General features: G+C 61.3%; 2 protein-coding genes across 2 annotated transcripts in view; both read right to left on the reverse strand.

Annotated features, from left to right (window-relative positions):
- CAMK2A (calcium/calmodulin dependent protein kinase II alpha) overlaps positions 1 to 5,416 on the reverse strand; it is a 33,130-nt gene extending 27,714 nt beyond the window's left edge. Inside the window, exon 1 of the mRNA XM_075509436.1 lies at positions 5,355 to 5,416. Coding sequence (XP_075365551.1) covers positions 5,355 to 5,416 — 62 coding nt within the window. The remainder of the gene's footprint in view (positions 1 to 5,354) is intronic.
- A 7,428-nt stretch (positions 5,417 to 12,844) lies between these two features.
- On the reverse strand, positions 12,845 to 15,828 carry ARSI (arylsulfatase family member I). Its single transcript, XM_075509853.1, has 2 exons — positions 15,471 to 15,828; positions 12,845 to 14,246 (listed from the first exon to the last, which is right to left on the reverse strand). Exons 1-2 carry the CDS (start codon positions 15,788 to 15,790, stop codon positions 12,845 to 12,847), a joined length of 1,722 nt encoding a protein of 573 aa, XP_075365968.1. The 5' UTR covers positions 15,791 to 15,828.
- Positions 15,829 to 21,658: the final 5,830 nt, after the last annotated feature.

Raw genomic sequence — 21,658 nt, forward strand, 5'->3', positions numbered from 1 at the left:
GCGCTTTGCAGAAGAGGGTGCAAGCACCAGCCGTGGGTGCAGTGAGCGGTGCAAGGTTGCCCCGGCTGCAAAACTGTTCACGCAAGCAGGGACAGCCCAGAGGACCCTGCAAGCAAGGACCACTGGAGCCCAGCAGGACGGGGGCTGGCGATGCTGCGGCTTGCACACGCGTGAACCAACACGCAGGGGTCTCCTGGAGCCCGGCAGGCAAACAAGCACGGGTGCTTGGGACCCTCCGAAGAAGCCCCTCTGCCCCCGTGCCCCATACCCCGAGCCCTGCGAGCTCGTTGCACTGAAAGCGCGCTGGCGCGATGCTGGGAGCTGCGGCATTGCAGACATGCACGGCACATGCACGCTCCAGCCCTGCTGAGCGCAACCTTTGTACCAGGTTCCCTTTCTTGCCAAACCTCTCCAATCGCTAAAATAACAACTATCAAAAGCAATCCCACCTCCCGCCCCACCTTCTCCCTGCTCCCCGTCGCCCCGCTCCTGCTCCCTGCTGAGGAATAAAAGGCCGCAGGCTGGTGAGCGGCGGCGGATAATTGATTTTACCGGTGGGGGCGGGTGGAGACGGGCAATTTGGGTTTGCATGTGATCTTTAGGAGAACAGGCGAGCGGCGGGGTGTGGAGGGATGGGGCTGGAGCCCCAGCAGAGCCGGCAGCCCACGCACCCAGCGTCGCCGTGCAGAGCATCGCTCGTGGCCCGTGCCGGGCAAGAGCCGGGGGAACAGCATCCCGGCACTTCCCGGCCTCCCCATCCTGCCATTTAACCCTGGCTGCTGGAAGAGCCCAGCTATTAACATCCCGGTAGTCTGGGGGGGATTAATAGGAAAGAGGGGGAGAAACGCTTTGTATCCAGCTTGCCATGGGTGGGGGAGACCGGAGCCGTCGCCAGCCCCGCGGTGCTGCTCCCCCCGTCCTGCCAGGAACCCCGCACTGCCGGGGGTTTGGGGCTCCTGTGGGTCCCTGCCACCCGAATTTCCTTTTTTCCTACAGACGTGTGCTGCTTTTGCAGTGCCAGGAAAGCCTGCAGGAGTGAGCACGGCAAGCAGGGAAGTCCCTGTGCCCACCACCCCGGCTCGGGGTTTCTACGCCAGGGTTTCGCTGCGGGACCCGACGTGGGGTTGGAGGGACGTAGGTGTCTGGGAGTCCCTGGAGGCTGGGGACCCCTGGCCACTGCTGGTCCCAGTGCCCACAGCCACTCGCTCACCCATTTATTTGAGCTAAACCGAATGGTGGGGAAGGGGGAGCCGTGGGAAGCGGGATGCAGCGGCCGGGGACGGGATGCGCTGCACCGGCAGAGTGCAGGGTTTCACATCCCCGGCTGCATTTGTGGCTTTTGGCTCCTCTGGGCCTTTTTAACAGAAACCAAACGTCTATTTGTGCTCCGTGAAGCACAAGCAAGACCCCACGAGCCCAGAGGGTGGCAGGGACACGAGGCGCTGGGTGTGGGTGCAGGACACCCGGGGTACAGCATGCTCTCCATAGCCCTGTCTGAGTCCCAGTCGGGTCCTTCAAGGGGTCTGCACTGGCCGGGACCCCCCCACGTTGGGTGTGTGACCCCACTGGGCATTTCACGGGCTCTGCTCCCCGTGCCAGGCTGCTCCCGTGCTTCCCAGCCCCACGTGGGATCTTCCCAGCCTGAGGGAAAAATCCCCCCTTGGCTCCATCTAAATGCAGCACCTCCTTCCCCACAAATGCAGGCATCCCCCCCCGCACCGGGGGCTCGCGGGGCAGCGCGAGCAGCGCAGGGGGTGCCAGGCAGGGAGCTCGGCCCCATCTTGGTGCAAGAAACCCCTCTGGAAGGAGACGTGTCCTCTTCCCTGGCCACGGGCAGCGGCGTGGGTCCCTTCCCTCCCGGGGCGCTGGCTCTTTGGATGGGGCCGACCCCAACCCCGGTGGCAGCCGGGTGCCCTCACCTCTGCCTGCGTCGGAGACGGGGCCTTCATCCCAGACGAGACAGCGCGTCCCAGTTTTAGCACCGGATGCGTACATCACCCGCAGGGCCATGGGTAGGGGCCGTGTCCACGTCCCTCCCGATGGCTGCCATTTCAGGGTGACGCTGGACCCGCAGCCCAGCAAGCCAGCCCTGTCCCTCCAGCCCCGAGCCCTGGCGCTGCTGGGTCCCAGCCCCGCAGCCCCTGTCCCTGGGTCCCCCAGGCCAGGCGTGTCCCCCGTGCCCTGTCCCCACAGCCTCCCCCCGCCAGCCTGAGCAGCGGCTCTGCCACCGGGATGCTCCGCTTCTCCCTTTTTCACACCTTCCCTGCCAGCGCCCGGCTGCGCTGCTGCCGCCCTCCCTCTCTTCAACACCTCCTCCTCCTCCGAGGCATTTTATCTCCTTTCTAGAGAGAAGCGTGTGGGCTGGGGATTTTTTGTTCCTCCATATTTTTTTTTTTTTTCCTTTTTAATAAAACCCCTCTCCCGCCGCTCTGGGAGCGGAGGGACTGATCGTACTGCTCAGCACAGTAATTGTCTCCAGCCTCTCCCTGAACCTGCCGCGGGGGCGGATTCAGAGGCGCCCGTGGAGCTGCTGGAGTTTGTCCTACTGCAGGGGGCCGTGGGCAGGATCCTCTCCCCGTGTCCCCCCCGCCCTCGCCCCGGTCCCCTCCTGCAAGCACGGGGCGGCAGCGGGATCGGGGCAGCCCTTCGCTTGCTTGGCTTTGCCGGGGCTGCCGTGGGAGCAGGTTTTCCGCAGCTTCACGGCCCCCGCTCAGGACAGATGCCCTCCCCGTGCCTGGGAGGTGCAAGGATGTGCCAAGGGCTTGTGCCCCACGGGACAGGCTCTGCAGACCCCCCTCCCCATCTCTGTGCCCCCCCAAAGCCCTGTCGCAGTGCTACCGTTGGGTGCGTGGCACCTCAAACCCCCGGCTTGCCTGGGTGTCAGCATGGGTGACAGACGAGGAGACAGCAAAGGAGCACGGTGGGCACAGCAGCCTGGCACCCAGCACCTCCCCTCCTGCCAGCCAGGCTCAGGGACACCCCGTGTCCCCCCCCCAGCAGCCCGTCCCAGTCCCTTGGGGACCACAAACTCAAGACGGAGCCTTTCTGCTCCAAGCCCCTGCGGGATGCCGCTCCCCTTCGGGTCCTGGGTCGGGGAGAGCCATGCTGCCCGCCCTGCCTCGCCCCTGCCGGGATGCCCCCACCCCGACCGGCACCGGGACCATCTCGCCGGGGGAAGAACGCCGCTTCCCAGCATGAGCGGCTGCCGCAGCAGAGCAGAGGTGCGGTGCTTCATCCTGGTTTCCCTCTCTAAGCCCACAAAGCGGAAATTTCCCCACGGGAAACCGCTGATTTTTGAATGTGCCAGGATGTGCTGGAAACCATCCTGGTGGAAAATCCCCGACCGGCTCCGCGGTGCTGTGACCAGCCCAGTGAAGCCCCTACCTCAGGAACATGTCTCAGTGCTGCAGGGGTACCCGCTCCCCCCGGAGCGGAGGGGAAAGCTGTGGGATGCTCCGAGCTGGGGACGCTGCCCCGAGCCGCCGGCCGAGCCATGCTGCCCCTGCGTCACCCCGGGAGGTCGGGTGGGCCGGGCTGGCTGGGGCGCGATGCTGGCGGGGGGCTGGCGAGCCCCTGCTCCAGCTTTGCTCCTTTATTCGTGAATGTGTTAAAATGCATCTGTCCAGGTGGTTTTATACCGTGGTGCCGGGCGATGCGGGCAGCCCCCGAGTCTGGGTGCTCAGCCTGCCGTGTCGGTGCAAAGCATCGCACCCCAAACGCCTCCGGGAGCCCTCCCGGTCCTCCCCCATCACGGCTGGCCTGCAAGCTCCCCTCGACATCTCCGCAGCCGCGTCTGCCCAGCCAGGGCCCAGCAGCCTCCCCGCAGGCACCCAGCAGCCGCTGCCTCTCCTGCCCACCCCCTGCCCACCCCCTGCCCACCCCCTGCCACCACTGCAGAGCCTCAGAGCCCAGAAAAGCAGAGAAACCTCTGGAAAAAGCAGGTCCCAAACCCCACCTTGCCACCAGCACCCCGGCAGGTGCCCATCCCCCCCGCCCGCAGCACCGGCTGGGACTGTCCCCGCTGCAGGGACCTGCTCCCTGACCTGCTGCTCCCCGCCAGCCCATCGCAGCCACCCCGACGCCAAGGGGACGGACGTGCACATCCTGGGACCGAGGGTCTGCTCGCCTCCAAGGAGCTGCATTTTGTAGCAGCAACCTGGTCCCCCCGTTAGGACGGGGAGTATTAGCGACGTTCAGCCTGGCACAAAGTCCTCCCCTGTTTCAGCCTCTCGATTTCTCCATCTTTGTCCTCTCCTTTCTCCCTCGCCCCCGTTTTGCACGCCCACGCGTGCGGGCGCACGTTTCGGTGCAGGCTGCCCTGTGCCGGGGCTGCGGGGCTGCGGGGCTGGAGCAAGCGTCCGTGCCTGCGGGTGGACACGGCTGCCCATCTGAAGCGCAGGCACCAACCACCCGGCACAGCACCCCGAGCCTGCCACCGCGTCGCCGAGCTGCTCCAAGGGCAACGTGGCCACACGCCCCAGATTTACACGCCAGCTCCAAAAAAAAGGCACAGAAGCGAAAACACAAGCACACACCTGCTCACTTTTGCACCCGTTTTACAGCCACACGCTCGGTGAGACACAGAGCATCCCTCTGCCCTGCACAGAGAACCTGAAATCTCCTGCTTTCCCCCTGGGGTGCTCAGTGCCCCCCAGGATCACCTCGCCGTGCACGGGCGTTTCTGTTTGCACACAGATGCACACACACACGCACCCTGATCCAGGCACACGCGATGACACCCGGACCCGCCGAGCTGAGCCCTCTCGGCAGGAGCGCCAGGTCGGGCAGGGCTGCAGCTCACCCCTGGGGCACTCGTGCTGGGACAGGAGCAGGGGTGGGAGACACCCCGGGTCTGTCCGAGAGCCGCCGGGATTCTCCGGGGGCTGCCAGGCAGGCTGAGTCTCCCGTGGGACTAGCCGAACCCCGGTGAATCTGCACAGAGAAATTCCCTAAAGAAAGGTGAGGGGTGCCTGCCGCTCTGGCTTTGCTCCTGGGCTGTCCCGTCCCTCCTCCCGGCTGGAGAAGTTCCCGGGGGAGCCGGCAGCATCCTCCTTCGGGAGCAGCTTTTCCATAAGAGGGGCAGCCGCCCTCTCCCCGGGCAGCTCCAGCCCCCCTGGGGTGACCCCAGCCCCTGGCCGAGCACCCATCAGCAGCCACCTGAGCCCGGGAACGGACGGAGTGGGCAGGGCTGGGGCTGGCAGCCCCCATCCTAACCCGAGTCCTCGCCACCACTCCCTGGTGCGTTTGCTCCGTGCCCGTCTCCTTTCCCCGGGCTCCGGCCATTCCCGGCGCCGCTGAGGCTCTTCCCCAGACGGGGCACGGCTCCGAGCATCCCAGCCCCATCTCCAACTTACTTGCCCAGTTCCTCGAAGAGCTGGTACTCCTCGGTGAAACGATTGCAGGTGATGGTGGCCATCCCGAGGGGCTGGAAATGCTCCCTCCCCAGTGCGGAGTTTGGGGCAAGCAGCTCTCCTCTCGCTCCCTCCCTCTCCGTGTGCTCCCGGGGCTCTCTCCTCGCCGAGGTAAATAAGGGAATATGTTTGATTGACAAGCCCGGAGATAATGATGAGGGCAATTTGTCTTCTCAGCTTCACAAGCCTTCGTCAGCATCCCCGTCCCCATGGCGACCACCGCTGCCAGAAACGCCCTGCTTCTGTTGCCGGGGCAACCGCTTCCCAAACCCGCCGCCCACCCGTGGGGACCAGGGCCCTGCTGGGGACCCGGCCCCGGGAGCTGCCCGGGGGTCACCCGGCTGCTGCGGGGCGGGGGGCGGGGGGGAAGTCTAAAATGCAAATATTAAAGGCAAATTAAAGGATGTGGCAGTGGTAGAATAATTGGGGCAAAAAGGGTTTCCATGGAAACCGTGGTTTCCATGCTGCAGGAGGATGCTGTCACCCCAGCAACTGCTCCCCCCCCAAAATACAGACCCTGCTGGTGCCTGCAGCGGCATCCCTCCGGGGGCCGGGGGGCTGCGGGACGGGGGACACGCTGGGGCGGGTGGGAGCAGATGGAGCAGAAGTGTGTCAGGAGAAGCTGGAGAAACCATGGCAGGTCCCCAGGTCCCCAAACCGGCCCGCCACCATCCGGGCTCCCCGGGGGGGCTGGCCCCGATCACGCTGCAGGGAGGGCTGGCTGCGCCGGGGAGCCGCTCCCCGCTCCCCCCTTTGCCTGCCGGCTCTCCCCGCGGGCCCCGGGGCTGGCGGGCAAGCAGGTCCCGCGGGTCCCCCCTGCCGTGGGGTGAGCGGCTTGGCCTAAAGCACAGCTAGAGAGGGAGCAAACAGGCTGTGTCCCGGGCTGCTGTTTCCCTGCGGTGCCCAAGCCGGGGCGGAAAGGGGGGGATTTCAGAGTGGGGGTAGGAGGAAGGTCCGATCCCCCCTCCTCGGGCTTTTTGCTGCTGAGCCACCCCTCTGCTGCCTGTAACATAAGAAAGCACAAAAAGGGCAATAAAAGTGGAGTAACGAGGTCCACGACCACGGGGGAGCGGTTTCCCTCTGAGCCCACCTTGCTGCCGGCACCCCTGGGGACCCAGCACCCCCTCCTCCACCTACACCACCCCTTGCACCCTCACACCTTCTGACCCCCCCAGCAGAGCCTTCTCCTAAGCTTTTGTCCCATTTCTGGATGATTTTGCAGCAGAAGGAGCCTCCACCGTCCTGGGAAAAGGGGCTCCCACCGCTGGCAGGGAGGGCATTGCCTTTGGCAGCTGAGATGGATTGAGTTCCCTTTCAGGCTGCCATGGAAGGGTTAAAAGGAAAAGAAAAGGCTCTAACCAGACAAAAATAGGGAGAAATCTTTGAGAGGAGAGAGAGAAGGAGGAGCGGAGAGAGGGAGAGAAGAAAGGAGGTGGAAGTGGAGGAGGACAGCAAGTGGCGGAGTGAGGAAGAAGAGGGGGAGGAGGAGAAAGGTCTAATGGCTTTTCCATTAATTGCACCATTACCCACCTTCATCCCCACCTTGCATCCCCACATCCAGCCTCCCGCTCCTGCGTGGCCCAGCCAAAGGGGACCCTGTGGCTCTGGTGGCAGGCCAGGGACCCGATTCCCACCCACGGGCACGGGGACGGGGCGATGGTTCCCAAGGGCTGGTGGCCTCCAGACCCACCCTGGCCATGCCACCGCACGGGCAGAGCACACCCTCACTTGGGGTGAGGACGATGCACGTGCGCGATCTGTGCCCTGGGGATACGGCGGTCCCCAAAATGCCTCCCTGCCCATGCACGTCTCCTCCCCATCCCGCTCCCAGGCAAAAGGGGGCTTCATTCGCCATCCCCGGGGCCATGCCGGGAGGCGGGGGGCTGCTGCCGGGGCCGGTGCAGCCGGATGCTCGGGGGAGTGCTCTCCTCCTCTGGCTTTTTGCTGCCAGCCCCTAGCAGCCCCTGGGAGCCAAAGGGCGAGAGGAAGAGCCCTGCAGGCGGCAGCCCCCCACGCCGGAGACCCACAGATGCCCGTGGGCAGCTGCGTGCCCCCGCCTCGCTCCCGCCTGCGCTAACGTACGTGTCCCCGTGGGCGCCACAGTGTGACCTGTCACCCCTTCCCCTGCCCACCCCCACGCCGGCACGCGTGTTCAGCGTCACACGCGTGACTCTGCGTGCTCCTGTAGCCGGGAGGAGGGATCCCTCCCTGCCTGCCCCCAGGAACGCTGCACCCCTGACCTCTGCACCCCGAACCCCTCGCCTGGGGCAGGGGCAGGGGCGATGGCAAAGCCCCCTGTGGGGTCCCTGGCTCCATCGCGGCTCTCCAGGAAGGGTTTCTCCCTCCTTGCCCTCCTCTCTATTCCGTTTTTTTCCCTTTTCCTTGGCATTTTTCCCTCTCTGAGGGTGAGGGGGTGTCGGGCTCCTGGGTGCTGAACACTCTCTGCTTTGCCAATGATGTTTTCCCAAGCGGGAACCGCTGCGTGGCTCCGCTCCCCGGTGCCTGGGACAACCCAGGGGGAGCAGGAGCTCTGGGGGGGACCTTCCCCCTCCGGGCCGGGGGCTCTCCCAATAGCTCCCGGGGAGGGGAGCAGTCCCAGACCTCTCCCAGGGGCCTCAGGATCCTCTTCAGATGTCTCTCTTCGGCTGATGTCTCTGTTCCCAGCCACCCCAACATTTGCTCCTGCAGGGCCTTGGAGAGCCAAGCTGCTCTCCTGCTGCCATGCTGGGGTCTGGCCGCCTGATGGAGACCTTCATCCCCAGCGGCTCCTCTCCATCACCGGGCTGCCTCTCCAGAAATGCCTCCTGCTCTCCCCACGCCTGCTCCAGCTCTACCTGCAGATACTTACTTTCTGCATCCCAGTGTGGGACTGCCCCAGGATGGACAACTGGGGTCTGATGCCAAACCCCAAATGCACTGGACGGCCAGCTGCCCCAGGAGGCTTGGGGAGGACCAGCGTGTCCCCGGGGGGCTGTGGCAGGTCCCCCCTCCTCCCGGGGGACAGGGCTTGCATGGACCTCAGGGAGCTTGCAGCAGTGCCTCGCATGCAAAACCAGCGGGGCTGCGAATTACATATTGCAGAGATCCCAAAATTACTGGGACAGTTTCACACGCAAGCTGGGGTCTGGGGGATGCTCAGTTGCTGTCCTCTGGGAAGCTGAATTTGGGGTTATTTTTAGATAAGGATTATAAATACCATGGTAAGGAGAGCTGATTTACATTTAGGGTTGTGTTTGCAAATGTGCCCTGTCCCTGCGGGCCCCAACACTCGCTTCTGTGGCCACACAAAACTGCTTTTGGCTGGGATGGGGTGTCCCCAGGGCCACCCTTTCCCCGACATCAGGGTGTCCCCAGGGCCACCCTCTCCCCAACCCCAGCGTCTGTGGGCAGGGACCCTCTGTGGACATGGCCATGGATCATGGGGACCCCCAGCAGGCACCGTGCGGCTCCTTGAGGCCATCGCACGCTGGCTCTGCCGGGGGGAGAAACCTCTGCAAAACCACACGTCCTCGGACCCCTGGAAGGAGAAAGGACACGACTGCCTGGCATGAGATACAGCCCCTGGTCCAGAGCACCCTCTCCCTGGCATGAGGTGCCCAGGGTGCCCTGCCACCATCCCACCACGGCAGTTTGCTGAGATATCCATTCCCCTTCCGGCCACTGGGCTGCTTCCCTTCCTTCTCTCAGGTGGAAGATGCCTGTGGGGCTGGAGAGGCTCCCAGGTACCCCCAATCCTGCCTGACTGATCCCCATCCCCATCCTCATCCTCACCCTATCCCCCCCATCTCCATCCCATCCCAACTCCATCCCATCCCCATTCCCATCCCCATCCTCATCCTCATCCTCATCCTATCCCCCTCATCTCCATCCCATCCCAACTCCATCCCATCCCCATCCCCATCCTCATCCTCATCCTCATCCTATCCCCCTCATCTCCATCCCATCCCAACTCCATCCCATCCCCATCCTCATCCTCATCCTATCCCCCTCATCTCCATCCCATCCCAACTCCATCCCATCCCCATCCTCATCCTCATCCTATCCCCCTCATCTCCATCCCATCCCAACTCCATCCCATCCCAACTCCATCCCATCCTCATCCCCATCCTCACCCTATCCCCCTCCCCATCTCCACCCATCTCAACTCCATCACCTCCATCCTCATCCTCATCCTATCCACCCCATCTCCATCCCATCCCAACTCCATCCCATCCTCATCCCCATCCTCACCCTATCCCCCTCCCCATCTCCACCTATCTCAACTCCATCATCCCCATCCCATCCCCATCCCAACTCCCTCCAGCCGGCAGGGTGGAGGCAGCCGGTCCATCCCTACGCGAGAGAGGCAGCCACTACCCCTCCATCCCACCCCGCTCTCGCCTCCCCCCAGCCCAGAGCCCCGCTGGCCCCAGACGCATCCCCCTGCCCCACCCCCATCCTCTCCGCAGGGCCCCATCCTGCACCCAGCTCCCGCCCGGGGTCTGGAGCAGCCTTGGCCTTGCTCGGCTCTTTGAAGGGCGGTTGGGAAGGAGGGGAGCGCTCAGCCTGTCCCTGCAAGCACATCTCCCGGGTGCAGCACCAGGGCCAGGCAGGGAGCTCCACCGCCAGCTCAGCAGCATCGCACCGGCTGCATTAACCCCCTGGCAGCCAGAGCGCACAGGCGCTCCCAAGGGGCTTCAGCTCTCTGAAAACATGGGATTTTGGCACGTTGCTGCATTTTTCCCCACAGAGAGCATTAATGAGCAGTGGTGGGATGGGCAGCCCGTGCAGCGGCCACCGCCTGCCCCTTCCCACCCCAACGTTCAGATACAGTGGGACTGGAAACGCGACGAAGGACAACTGCTGTCCTCGGGCTGGAGGCTCTCCGAGCACCCAGAGGTGCTCCTGCCTAGTTTTCCTCTTTCTTTTGGGGGACTAAGACTTTCCTTCAACTGTTTCTTTTTGTAAAAATTCAGAATGCAACTTTTTTTCACTAAAAAAAAAAGAACGCAGACCCAACGCTATGGCTAGGCTGACTGCGCGAACCCGGCATCGGCCCAGCAGAGCAGAAACTGGAACTGAAGCAAGACCAGATGAACCTTTTCACGGGGATATTAGTAAAACTGAAGGGAGAAAAATTGAACATGTTTTCATGGAAATTTCCATTTTTGAAGAAAAAAAAAATTAAAAGAAGGACTAAACTTGGATGCGTTTATATAAATATGGAAATGAAAGCTGTTTCCCGAGCCTTGTCGCCGCCCCACGGCCAGCCCCGCTCTCCCGCTCCCTCCAGCACTGGTTCCCCCTTTGCCGTGACTCGTGCCCGAGCCCCCCGCAGCCGTCACCCCCTGCCCTCCTCCGGCTCCGGCTCAGCCTGCAGCAGCCTCCTCTTCTTCAGCAAAGCGTTGCTTTATATTCAGCAACCCGTTGGCTTTGCCAAATGGCAGCCGGCGCCGCAGTCCCGCTGCCGACGGGCACACCGGCGGCGCGCATCCCGGGGACCAGCCCGGCCGGTTGAGGTAGTTCGAGGGTGTGCAGCATCCGCCCGGGGCTCGCCTCGGCCGGGGTGATGCCGCGGGGCCCGGTCCCCATGGAGCGATGTGCTAAGGGAGCCGGGGATGTAGATGGGGCTGACGGAGGAGCCGAGTTCCCCTGTGAAACCTGTCCTTGATGCCATGGCAGGGGACACGCCCGTAGGGATGCGGGGGGCCGACGGGACGGCACGGTGATGGGCGTGAGTGGAGCAGCTGGGACCGGCGCACACACTGCCACGCTCCGGCTTTGCAAACTCCTTCTCATCGCTACAAGAGGCCTCCTCTATCCTGCCTCGCTGTCAGCTGGGGTTTTTTTTCTTTGTTTCTATAGAAAATCCCAATTCCCCCAAATAATCCAGCTAAGAGTAAGAAAAAAAAAAAAAAAGAAATACAAACGTGTCATTGCATTCTCTTCCCGTCCCCGTCCCTCTCTCACACACAGGGCTTGAAAGCACGCTGAAAGGTATTCAGTGTGCACGCTGCCAATTGTCACATCTTTCAATGACAGATTTTAAATGAATGTTATTTTGCAAGGGAGAGAGAAGGGGGAAAAAAAAAAGGGGAAAAAAAAAAAGCCCACACTGCTCATCCAAGAGCTGACAAGTCCTAACGGGCCTCATTTTCCAGAGACAAAAATAACTATTTTCAAAATTCACAGCAGGGCCTTCGCCTACACACGCTGCACCAAGAGAAACCTGTGGGGAGAAATGTAAAACACATTGTGTAAATGGAAATGCACCATGCATCCAAAACGCTTTTAAAGCTATTTACCCTCTTTCATCCTTGCCAGCTCTCCTCCGAGCACACGTACGCACGCTCGCACCCCGCCGAAGCAGTGGGGGCACGGCGCTTTGCTGGCTGCCCCGGCTCCCGAGCTGCCTGGCCCCTGGCAATCGCACGGGCTGGGTCCCCATGGCAGGCGGATGATGGGGAGGTGTTTCCCCCCCACGCGTACGCTGCTGGGAGAGCGGTGCCCATCTGCGGCGAGGGGACGCGGTGCGGCGCTGGCAGGCGGGAGTTGTCCCTGTCCCCACCACGGCTTCGAAGTCCTGCAGCTATAGAGCAGCACATCAGCCTCTGCAGAGACCTTCTTGAGATCTTCCTTCTGCCCCAGGTTCAGCAGCGGGGACGTGGGGATGGGGACAGCCCCAGCACTGGGAAGGGGCAGCTGGGGTGGTTGGCTGGTCGGATGCATGGGGAGGAACATATAGGTGCTGACAGCCATGCACCTGGGGGGTCTGGTCAGGCAGAACTGTGGATGAAAGGGTCTGCTGGGTGGCTGACCCATGTGAAGTCCACCAGAGGTTGGGGCAAACCTGCCTCCCAAATGTGGGGCCGTGGAGAAACATCTGTCCTCTGAGTGCATCCAGCCACGTCTCCGTGGGCCATAGCTCCTCACCGGGGCTGCTCCCAGCCCCCCAGGCCAGCAGAGAGGAGAAGCCATGGCCCCACGTGAGGTCCCTGTAGCAGCAAGGCTGAGTCCAGCCTTGGCGGTCTCAGGTCTGACATCCACGGTCAGGAATCCATCCTTCCACAAAGAAGTATAATAGGGAAACGCTGTGGCCCCGAGCTTGGGGCAGGCCCTCGAGGTCCCAGAGCAAGAGCAAACAAGGCAGGCTGCCTGGCAGCACACAGAAAGTCAGGAGCACGTGTATACAGGGAAACGATGAGGGACAACCTGCAGGCAGAGCCACCAAGGCTGGCCAGCCCCTTGGCATCGCCACCCCAGGGTCCCGCATGTCCTCCTGCCACAGGTCCAGCCAGAAAGAAGGGGTGTTTTGGGGCGAACCTTGGAGCAAGGGAAAGCAAGAGGGTGCTGGCCACCTCCCCGTCTGTCCCCCTCCCTCGCTCCCACCCCGCGGCACTGCCGTCCGGAGCTCCACCCTGGCCAGTTTGGGTCGATGCTGGGGGAGTCTCCCGTCAGATGCGGTTGGACATGAGCCTGGTGTTCAGCTTGCGGAAGAAGGAGCGCAGCTTGCAGATCTTGCACTTCTTCTTCTTGTTCCTACTTTTCAGGGGCTCCCCACCGCCTTCCCACTCCTCTGCATCGTCCTCACTGGCCCAAGGTCCCCAGGCACCGCCGTTGAAGTCCGGGTGAGCCCGGGGATTCTCTGCAGGGTACCGCACCGGGATGGCCGTCCGGTTGTAGTGCACCAACCTCATCAGGAGGGTCCTGACCACATCTGGGCGCTGGTCCGAGAGGTCGTAGCGCTCATAGGGGTCGGCGGTGATGTTGAAAAGCCACACGGACTTCCTCAGGCCATTGGTGAGACGCTCCAGGTTCCACCAGCTCCCCGGGAAGTTGGTCAGGGTCTGCGGGGGGATCCAGTCACTGTACCCTGGGTCACCAGTGAGGAGCTTCCACTCCCCGACCCGGATGGAGGCTTGCACAGCTGTGTTCCAGATGCCAAAGCCGTCCTCCAAGGAGCCATATTTGGCGTGGTTGTACAGGGGGTCGATGTTGTGCAGGATTTCGGTTCGTGGTGACTCCTTGCCCTCGCTGATGACAGGCCAGATGTTGTAGCCATCCAGGCCTGGGACGTTGCTCAGGTTTCCCCTGGCCAGGCTGACCAGAGTCGGGTACCAGTCCGTGATGTGAACCAGTGCCCAGCTGGTCCGGCGCTTGCGCTTGATCAGGGGACTGTGGACAAAACCAATGCCACGGACTCCCCCTTCCCAGTACGTCCCTTTGCGGCCCCGTAGCGGCCAGTTGCTTCCCCCGGAGAAGGTCTGCCCACCGTTGTCGGTGGAGAACACGATCACACTGTTGTCGTAATAACCATACTTCTTGAGGGCCCAGGTGATGTTCTTCACCGCCTCGTCCATGCATGTCACCATGGCGGCATACTTGCGGCGAGCGACATTGCCCATGGAGCGGTAGCGGTAGATGTACTCCTTGGGAGACTGCAAAGGCGTGTGGACCGCTTGGAAGGCCACGTAGATGAAGATGGGCTCCTTGGGGCTGTGGGACGCCAGGATCTTGCTGACGCGCTGGGCGTAGAGGAAGGTGGAGTACTTCCCGCTCTGGTCCCAAGCCACGTCCTCCCCTTCGTGCAGGTCGTAGCCACAGACGCCTGGCCCGTCGCAGTTGTCATAGGTGTAGTAGTCCACATTGCCCGTCAGGGAGCCCAGGAAGGTGTCAAAGCCCCGGCGGGTGGGCAAGCATTCCTTCTTGTAGAAGCCAAGGTGCCACTTGCCCACCATGTGCGTGGAGTAGCCGGCTTCCTGCAGCTTCTGGGGCAGGGTGACCTGGTCGAGGGGCAGGCAGTTGGGCTGCCGAGGGCGGATGATGGAGTGCTGCAGCCCTGTGTGGATCTGGTACCTGCCGGGGAAGAGCCAGGAGGAATCAATGGTGATGGGGAGCGGTGCTGGGTGGGGATGTGATGGCATTTTATGTGCTGGAGACCCCAAATGCATGCAGCTCTCCGTGTCCAAATGCAGCTCTCCGTCTCCAAAGGCATGCAGCTCACCCAGCCCAACCCCAGGGAGCAAGCTCCATGCCAGAGACAAGAAGCTCCTCATCCATCCAAAAGTACCAAAAGCAGATGCAAAAAAAGAGAGAGGGGGCTCAGCAGACATCTCAAAAGCACACGGGGCTGCTCTCCCAGGATGCCACCAGCAGTTGGCCCCACGGCTGCCAGCCCAGGGGAGGTGGCTGGCCTCTGCCAGGGCTGGGCAGCACAAGCAAGAGTTGTGTAGCGATGCCTGTGGGTTTGCAGTGCTCCAACTGGGTGCATCCGTGCATCCACCCGTGCATCCACCCGTGCATCCCTGTCCTCCCCTGCCTTGCGCACCCCGGAGATGCCTGGGATCCCTCTAGAGCCATCAGGAGAGAAGAGAGGCCTTTGCCCGGACCCCGGTGGGCTCCACCACCCCCAGGCAGTAGGTGACCACATCATAGACACCTCCCTGGGGCCCGCTCCTCAGCAGGAGATGATCTGATGAAATCTGCCTCCTACGGTGAGTGCTGACTTGCCAGCCCTGCTCCAGGGAAAGCCCCATCTGTCCCAGGAAGCAGAAGGGCCCAGGATCAGGGGACACCGACTGTGCCACCGTGGGAGAGGGTGATGGACCAGCATCCAGCCTGCCCTGGCCAGTGCAGCACTAAACATACAAGCAGGAAAAGCACGGTCCAAGGGACTCTTAGATGCAGGGGAGAACAATCCTTCGACCCCACAGCCCAGCAGCAAATCCCCAGGGGCCAGCGTGAGAGCAGCACAGGACTGCCTGGGGACACAGCTCCTTGCCCAGCACCAAAGGACCTCATGGCCAGGGACCACCCTCTCCCAAAGTGACGTCCGTTACCCAATGGCATCCGCATTTTTGGCCTTGCCATGTGCCACTGTTTATCCCATGGCAAAATCAACTGTTTACCCAGGAAGCCTTCTAGAGAAAGCCAGCAAGACGCCTTTCTCTGGAGGATCTCCATCATCTGCCAATACACCGGGGCACATCTGTCTAGCGGTGAGCCAGGGTTAAGCCACACAGAGCTAAGGAAGGGACAGAAGGGGGGACACAAGTGAGGTATGAGCAGGCGCTGGCTTACCTGCCCGTTATCAGCTGGCTCCGGGACGGGGTGCAGATGGGCTGGATGTAGTAGTTCTCCAGCTTAACGCCCTCCGCTGCCAGCCTGTCCAGCGTTGGCGTCTGGATATCTGAGCCATGATACCCGACGTCGTGGTAGCCCTGGTCATCGGTCAGAATGAAGATGATGTGGGGTGGCCTGGTGAAGGCGGGAGGCAGCGATTTTTCCATGGGGTCCGTGGCCACGTCGGCCACCAAACTGGGCTTCATCCAGTCCCAGGATAAATAGCCAAAGCTGAGCAGGCTGACGAGCGAGAAGCCCGTGAGGGCATAGACGGCCATCCCGGAGCACGCTGCGCTGCCTGCGAAGGGAGCTACTGTCCCGGCATCGTCTCAGAGCCACGGAAGCAGGAGGACTCCCCCTCCTCCGGGAGAGCCCCCCGACCTAGAGAATGGTCCCTGAAACCCCTGCAGCTGGTTTTGCGGGAGCAGCTCCCATGAAGGCACACTCGCCCGCACACAAAGGGCTTAATCCGCCGGGGCTGGGTTGCCTTCAGTCAAAAGAAAATAACCCTCGCGCCGCTCCAATCAAACACATCTGCACGGCAGGACGGGCTCCTCGCAGTGATTAACGGCAGCCCCAGAGCCGCTCACCAAGCGTCCCAAGCACTAGAAACACTCCCTGGCTTCTTGGTGTTTTCTCGCCAGTGTTATTTCTTTATAAAGAACCCCATAAAAACCTCGCTGGAGAAAGTGGCTAGCTTCTCCTCCGCTCCAGCCCTGCGCCTGCCTGGCTGTCCGGACGGCTCGCTCGGGATACGACGATCCTTTTCTTTAAACTCCTGCAGAAGAGGGTGCTCAAGTTCAAGCCCAGAGGTGCCGAGCTCTCCTCCTCACCCTCCGGGAAGAGCCACCCTCTCCTTTTCCCACCCTCCGCCCCAAAGCAGAGCGTCCCAACATCTGCCAGGGATGTGGGCTAAGCCGCCAGGTTTATGGGGAAGGCTCGGCCCCTCCCAGCTCAGCGGCTCCAGGAAAAAGCTGGGAAGCCCCGGAGCGTGCAGGGTCCTAAGCGTGGCGTTCCCTGAGCCGCCGACGCTTCCCTCCCCGCTTGCCCTGAGACGTCTGACCTGTGGGCCAAGGCCCTGGTGGGATGCTCAGCTGAGGCCCCCACAGCATCCAGCCGGGGAGGGCAGTGGGGAGGGCTGGGTCCCCGGGAGGGATTGCTGGGGCCAGCTGCCCGCGCTGCCAGAATCACCATCCAAATAAATCCCAGGTAAGGGGATGCTGCAAAAACTTTGGGACACCCCAGTGTTGAATAAAACCACCCAGGGGCATGCAGAGCACTACAGAGTGGGGTGGGTGCCGCTGCACCCATTTTCCAGGTGGGTAAACCGAGGCAGAGAGGGGCCATTCGTAGTGGCCATGGCCACAGCCAGCCAGGGGCCAGGTTTGGTGTGAACTAGAGACCTCTGCCAACGCAGGGGTACTGGTCTGAGCTTGGGGTACTGGGACAAGGGGCCAGGTTGGTGCCCTGATGCTTCAGGGGAGCTTTTGGGAGAGATGAGCGATGCTCCTGTATAATTCCTTTCGCAGGGCAGGCATCAGGAAGCCATCAGGCCTGGCATGCATCTCGCCTCCTCGACTTTCCCCAGGGCAGGACTTGGCCCAGGAGAGGGGATTTCGGTATCACAAACCCACCCACATTCACCCACCCCCGGCAGAGCTGAGCCCTGTGGCTGTTTGCACCGTACCGATGGGGACCCGAGGGGTCCCAGCACACAGGGCACCCTGCCACAGCCCCCCCAGCTCGTGCACCCTGCCTGCCTTCAGGACCGCAGGGCTGCAGTGGCAGGGGCTCGCTGGGGGCTTTGGGAGGGCTCTGCCTGCACTTAGGCAAGGGCTCAGAGGAGCAGCTGAGCCAGACGGCTCCTGGCCCCCTGCCCTGGGCTCCCCCCTGGTCCCCAACTCGAGGCTTCCCTCTGGCAGGTCCCCTCCATGTCCCCCCTCTCCTTGGGCTCCCCCCACACTCTCTGCCCCAGGCACTGCCCTAAACCTGATGCCTCCAGCCCCCCGCACCCCACAGCTCCCCACTGCCCCATGGGACCTCAGGCACTGTGGAGGAGTGGGCAGGAGGGAGCACAAGGCTCCCCGCTCCCGGGGACAGGGGTGACTCCCAGGAAAGGCAAAGGGCTGGGCTTCTCCCTCCTGGCTTTAGACACAGGCAGAGGGGACAGGGACAAGGACAGGGACAAGGAGAGAGCTGGTTCAGCCGGGGCCTGGGGGGGTTCGCAGGAACGCAGGGAGGGGTATGGGGGGACAGGATTGGGAGGCAGGGATGGACAGCTGTTTTCTGCACTTTTCCCTGCTGGCAGAAACCCCTGCTCCCTCGAAGGAGCACGGCAGGGCCAGGTCGAGCCCTTCAGCAAGGTTTGATTAATCTCCAGGGGTTCATCATTAATTTCTTTGGCCCGCTCCTCTTCTCCCTTCCCCTCGCTCCTTCCCACCACTTGCCTGCCTCCTGCACGTCTCCCTCTTCTCCCCTGACATCTGTAGTTTTGAACGACTCCCTCCTCTTCGAAAAACCTCGACCTGACTGAAGGGGAATAGAGGTGGGGGGTGGTTTGGGACCCCCAACTCCTGGGTCCTGTGTGCTCCTCCAGTGTTCCCGATGGACCCCTGCAGTCTGGGGAGACCTCTCTGTGCCCCCCTTGAGCTATCTGGGGCTGCGGGACTCCCCGAGCATCCCAACCTGCAGCCCTGTACACATGGCTCCATGCACACCTCGGACCGGAGACAGAGTTATTGCCAGGGATTATAAGCACAGCTCTTTCCAAATAATAAATAATAGTCGGTTTTGGTGAATATTACAGATTAGAGAGGAAACTGGAGATGTTGGGGCTGAGATGCGGCAGAGAAAGTGTGTTTAAGGCAGCACAGACTGCTGATAAACTGTGTCTTCTCTGGGGCCAGAGGATTGAGCGGGGAGGGAGGCGCGGGAGGTGGGCAGCAGAAGGGATGCACTGGCTGCAGGAGCGGGGCTGGAGCCCACCTCCGAGGAGCAGAAGCAGCGCCGAGCACTTCCCGGGTGCGTGGATTTGCTGCTGCAGCAGCTTCTGCAGCCACGTGGTGGGTTGCATCCTGCTCACGCCTTCAGACGAGGAAGCACAGGCCGGGAGAGTCACCCTGAATTTAAGCTGCTGTCGATGACCAGAGCTCAGAGGGTTGAAAGGAGGGAAGGAGCCAGCAGCAGGGATGTGGGGACATGCTGGCACCTTCTGTGCCCGGCCAGGGCAGCCAGCTCAGGGAAATCAGTGGTGGGTCCAAGCTGGCCCCAGGTCTGGGCAGGAAACAGAGGAGTTAACTCAGCTCAGAGAGCTTTTCCAAGAGACGAAGGGTGAATAAATAGTGAATTTTCTGGCAGCAACCCTGCTCGGATGGGTCGAGGAGAACCGGCTGGGTCCCAGCGGCACATGGACACATCCTGGGGAAGGGGTATGCACAGCTTGGGTTCTCCTCCAAGAAATGATAAAAAGGTGAAAAGCAGCGAAGGGTAGGGGGAAACTGCTCTAGACCCCAGGAGACACGGGGTGCAATGGGACCCTCAAACCAACCCCACTGAAATCCTCTGAAGGGGAGACAGGCGGTGGGAGCAGCTGGGAGAGAGGAGGAGGAGCAGGAGGGAGAGGAAGAAATGACAGCTCTGGAGTTTCAGGGTCAGGACAATTTCAGCCGGCTGAGAGGCTGCTCTGGAGGTGATTAATGCATCACAAGGTCTAGGGATGGAAAAAGTACTCAGGGCCTGCAGCCACCCCCCCGACTGCTCTTAATTCAAGGCAGTCACTTGTTCAGCCTTGCTCAAAGATGTCTCAAGAGCCAGGAGCTCCTCGGAGAGCTCCAGCGCCTTGCACAATGGGGAGGTTTCCCCTGGCAGCCAGCCTGGCCGTGGATGCTGAGCCAGCCCGCAGACCCTGCCTGCTTCAGGCCTGCATCTGCCCAGGCGAGGACAGCCCCGCTCGTCCCCGTCACATCAGCTGCTGCAACAAATGCTGCTGAATCTCCCTCCCAGCCTGATCCATGACTGAATGCGAGGTGACGGGGTGCCCCATCGGGTGAGCTGGGTGCTGGCTGCGGGGCCGACGGCCGCTCTGTGGGCAGAGCATCACCCACCCGCACCCCAACCCAGCACTTCCACGTGCCTGCAGACCCTTTCCAGCTGGGACCAAGTCCCCCACGCTGAGAAATCATGCAGCAGATGGAGTAAAGCCATCAGCCAAAGCCCAATATTCTCCTTTTTGGTGCTTTTTAGCCCGGTGGCATGACCTGCAAGGCAGCAAACTCTGACCAGTGCCTGGGCCAGGTCCTTCCACGTCCCTGCAGCTGGCACAGCTCCTTGCATTTGCACAGCTGGTTCTCTAACCAAATATTTGAATATTACCTTTTTTTAAATTATTATTATTAATTTTATGTGGCCTGGGGCAAGAATGAAAATAATCACAGCCCTTCCTGCTTTTTTCTCCCCACCGCCCCCCAGCTCCGGCCGCACTTGTGTTTTGGCTCCAAAAGTCCTCGCTGCAAACAGGGTTATGCAAACAGGCTCCGCATATTTCTCAGCGGCTGCGATCTGCCACAGGGGCCACACAGCAAAGTTTAAAACTAAGCCTCAAATCTTTTTTTTTTTTTTTCCCCTTTTCTTTATTTTTTAACCCTTCCCGGGGCCGGAGCCCCTTCAGCCCTCAATACTGCCTTTCTCTCCCCATCAATGGAGCATTATGGCAGGGGAATTATTGAAAGCAGAACTCCCAGGCTTTACAATGGGAGCTCTGTGCAAGGCAAATATTGCACAATCTGTTTGCACGCTGCCGGCTCGGTGCCCTTCCCCCTCGGCAACCCTGCTCACGCCTCAGCCTCCCAAAATGGGACCTTAAAAATAAGAAATATGAAAGGTTTTTAATAAGTCCCCTCTCTCCTTCTTCAGAGCAAGACATTTGACCTAACAGGGCATTGGGGAGCTTAGCCCAGCCTCAAAAAAACACAGCGCGTCGCTCTCGCCTCTTAGATGTTTAAGGGTTTCCGCTCTCCCCGGCCAACGTGTGATGCATTTACTTTTTTATTGGCGCGATGAAAGAGCCTAGGCAAGTCTGGAAAAGAAGGGAGCAGTCCCAGGAACGGAGAGAGCTTGTTATTTTGTCTAGAAGGGGAGAAAAAAGGCTGAGAGGAGCGGGCGGCCAGGCGATCTGTGGGGAAGGAAGGAGGCATCGCCGGTCCCAAGCCCAGCAGAGGATGGGGCTGGAGGAGAACGCCTCTCCATTGACTTTGGGAGCCTCCGAGAGGTCCTGGCCATCATGGCCTTGGCCTGGGGACAGATCACAGTCCTATCCCAGTCTTCTCCCTGCCATGAGTGCTCTTTGCTCCCCTGGTGTCTTATCCTCCAGGGATATCCCCTGGGACCATCTCCTCGCCCTGGCGCACAGTGGGCAGGCAGCACTTCTGCCACACAGCACCGGGACCTGCCTCCTCCCCACCAGCCCCCAAAATCACATTTTCCCACTCCAGGACCTCATTTTCCCCACCCTGAGCCCAGGACCTCCTTGCCTCCGGCCGCATGGACCCTGCGGGTAGCAGCCGATTTTCTAGCGGCAACCGCTGCGGCGTGACCTCAACCAGATTACAGGGATGGGGCTTGGTTTGGGGGAACTTGGAGGTTTTTGAACACACCATAATTCGCGCTCTGGAAGCTGGAGCCAGGGGAGGAGAAAACAGCAAATCTGCATCAGTTCCTGCTTATGCAACCCTCATCATCGTTAAAGGAACGAAGAGCGTTGCAGCAGCAGCCATGTCGTAGGACGCCGAAGCCACAGGGGGTAGCGCATTATGGGGGCAGAGAGGAGAGCATCGGCCGTCCCTCTGACAAGGGCTCAGTAGCAGTGGTGGATGTTGTTCTTGGAGCCAAAAGGCCTTTTTTTTCAATACCCTGCCCGTATTTCATGCCATTTGTGCAGTTGAAAATAATCATCATCATGAAAACGCACTTAGAAGCCATAGCACAATATTAGAGCCTTTTCTAATGTAAACCAATGCCTCTAACAACACGTTGGGCTTGGCCAGGGTTTGTTCCCGATCAAAACACTGCTGCTCCCCTTCCTCCTCTCCTGGTCACCCAGCAGTAGCAAAATACGAACTAAAAGCCCTAAATATGAGCCGATTTGTCTC

This window comes from Mycteria americana, chromosome 8 (genome assembly GCF_035582795.1).
Source record: "Mycteria americana isolate JAX WOST 10 ecotype Jacksonville Zoo and Gardens chromosome 8, USCA_MyAme_1.0, whole genome shotgun sequence".
Classification (NCBI taxonomy): domain Eukaryota; kingdom Metazoa; phylum Chordata; class Aves; order Ciconiiformes; family Ciconiidae; genus Mycteria; species Mycteria americana.

Coding starts and splice junctions, on each gene's coding strand:
- ARSI (XM_075509853.1), bottom strand. CDS start 15,790: ATGGCCGTCTATGCCCTCACGGGCTTCTCGCTCGTCAGCCTGCTCAGC. Junction 14,247..15,470: donor AGCCAGCTGATAACGGGCAG/GTAAGCCAGCGC, acceptor CTTCCCCGGCAG/GTACCAGATCCACACAGGGC.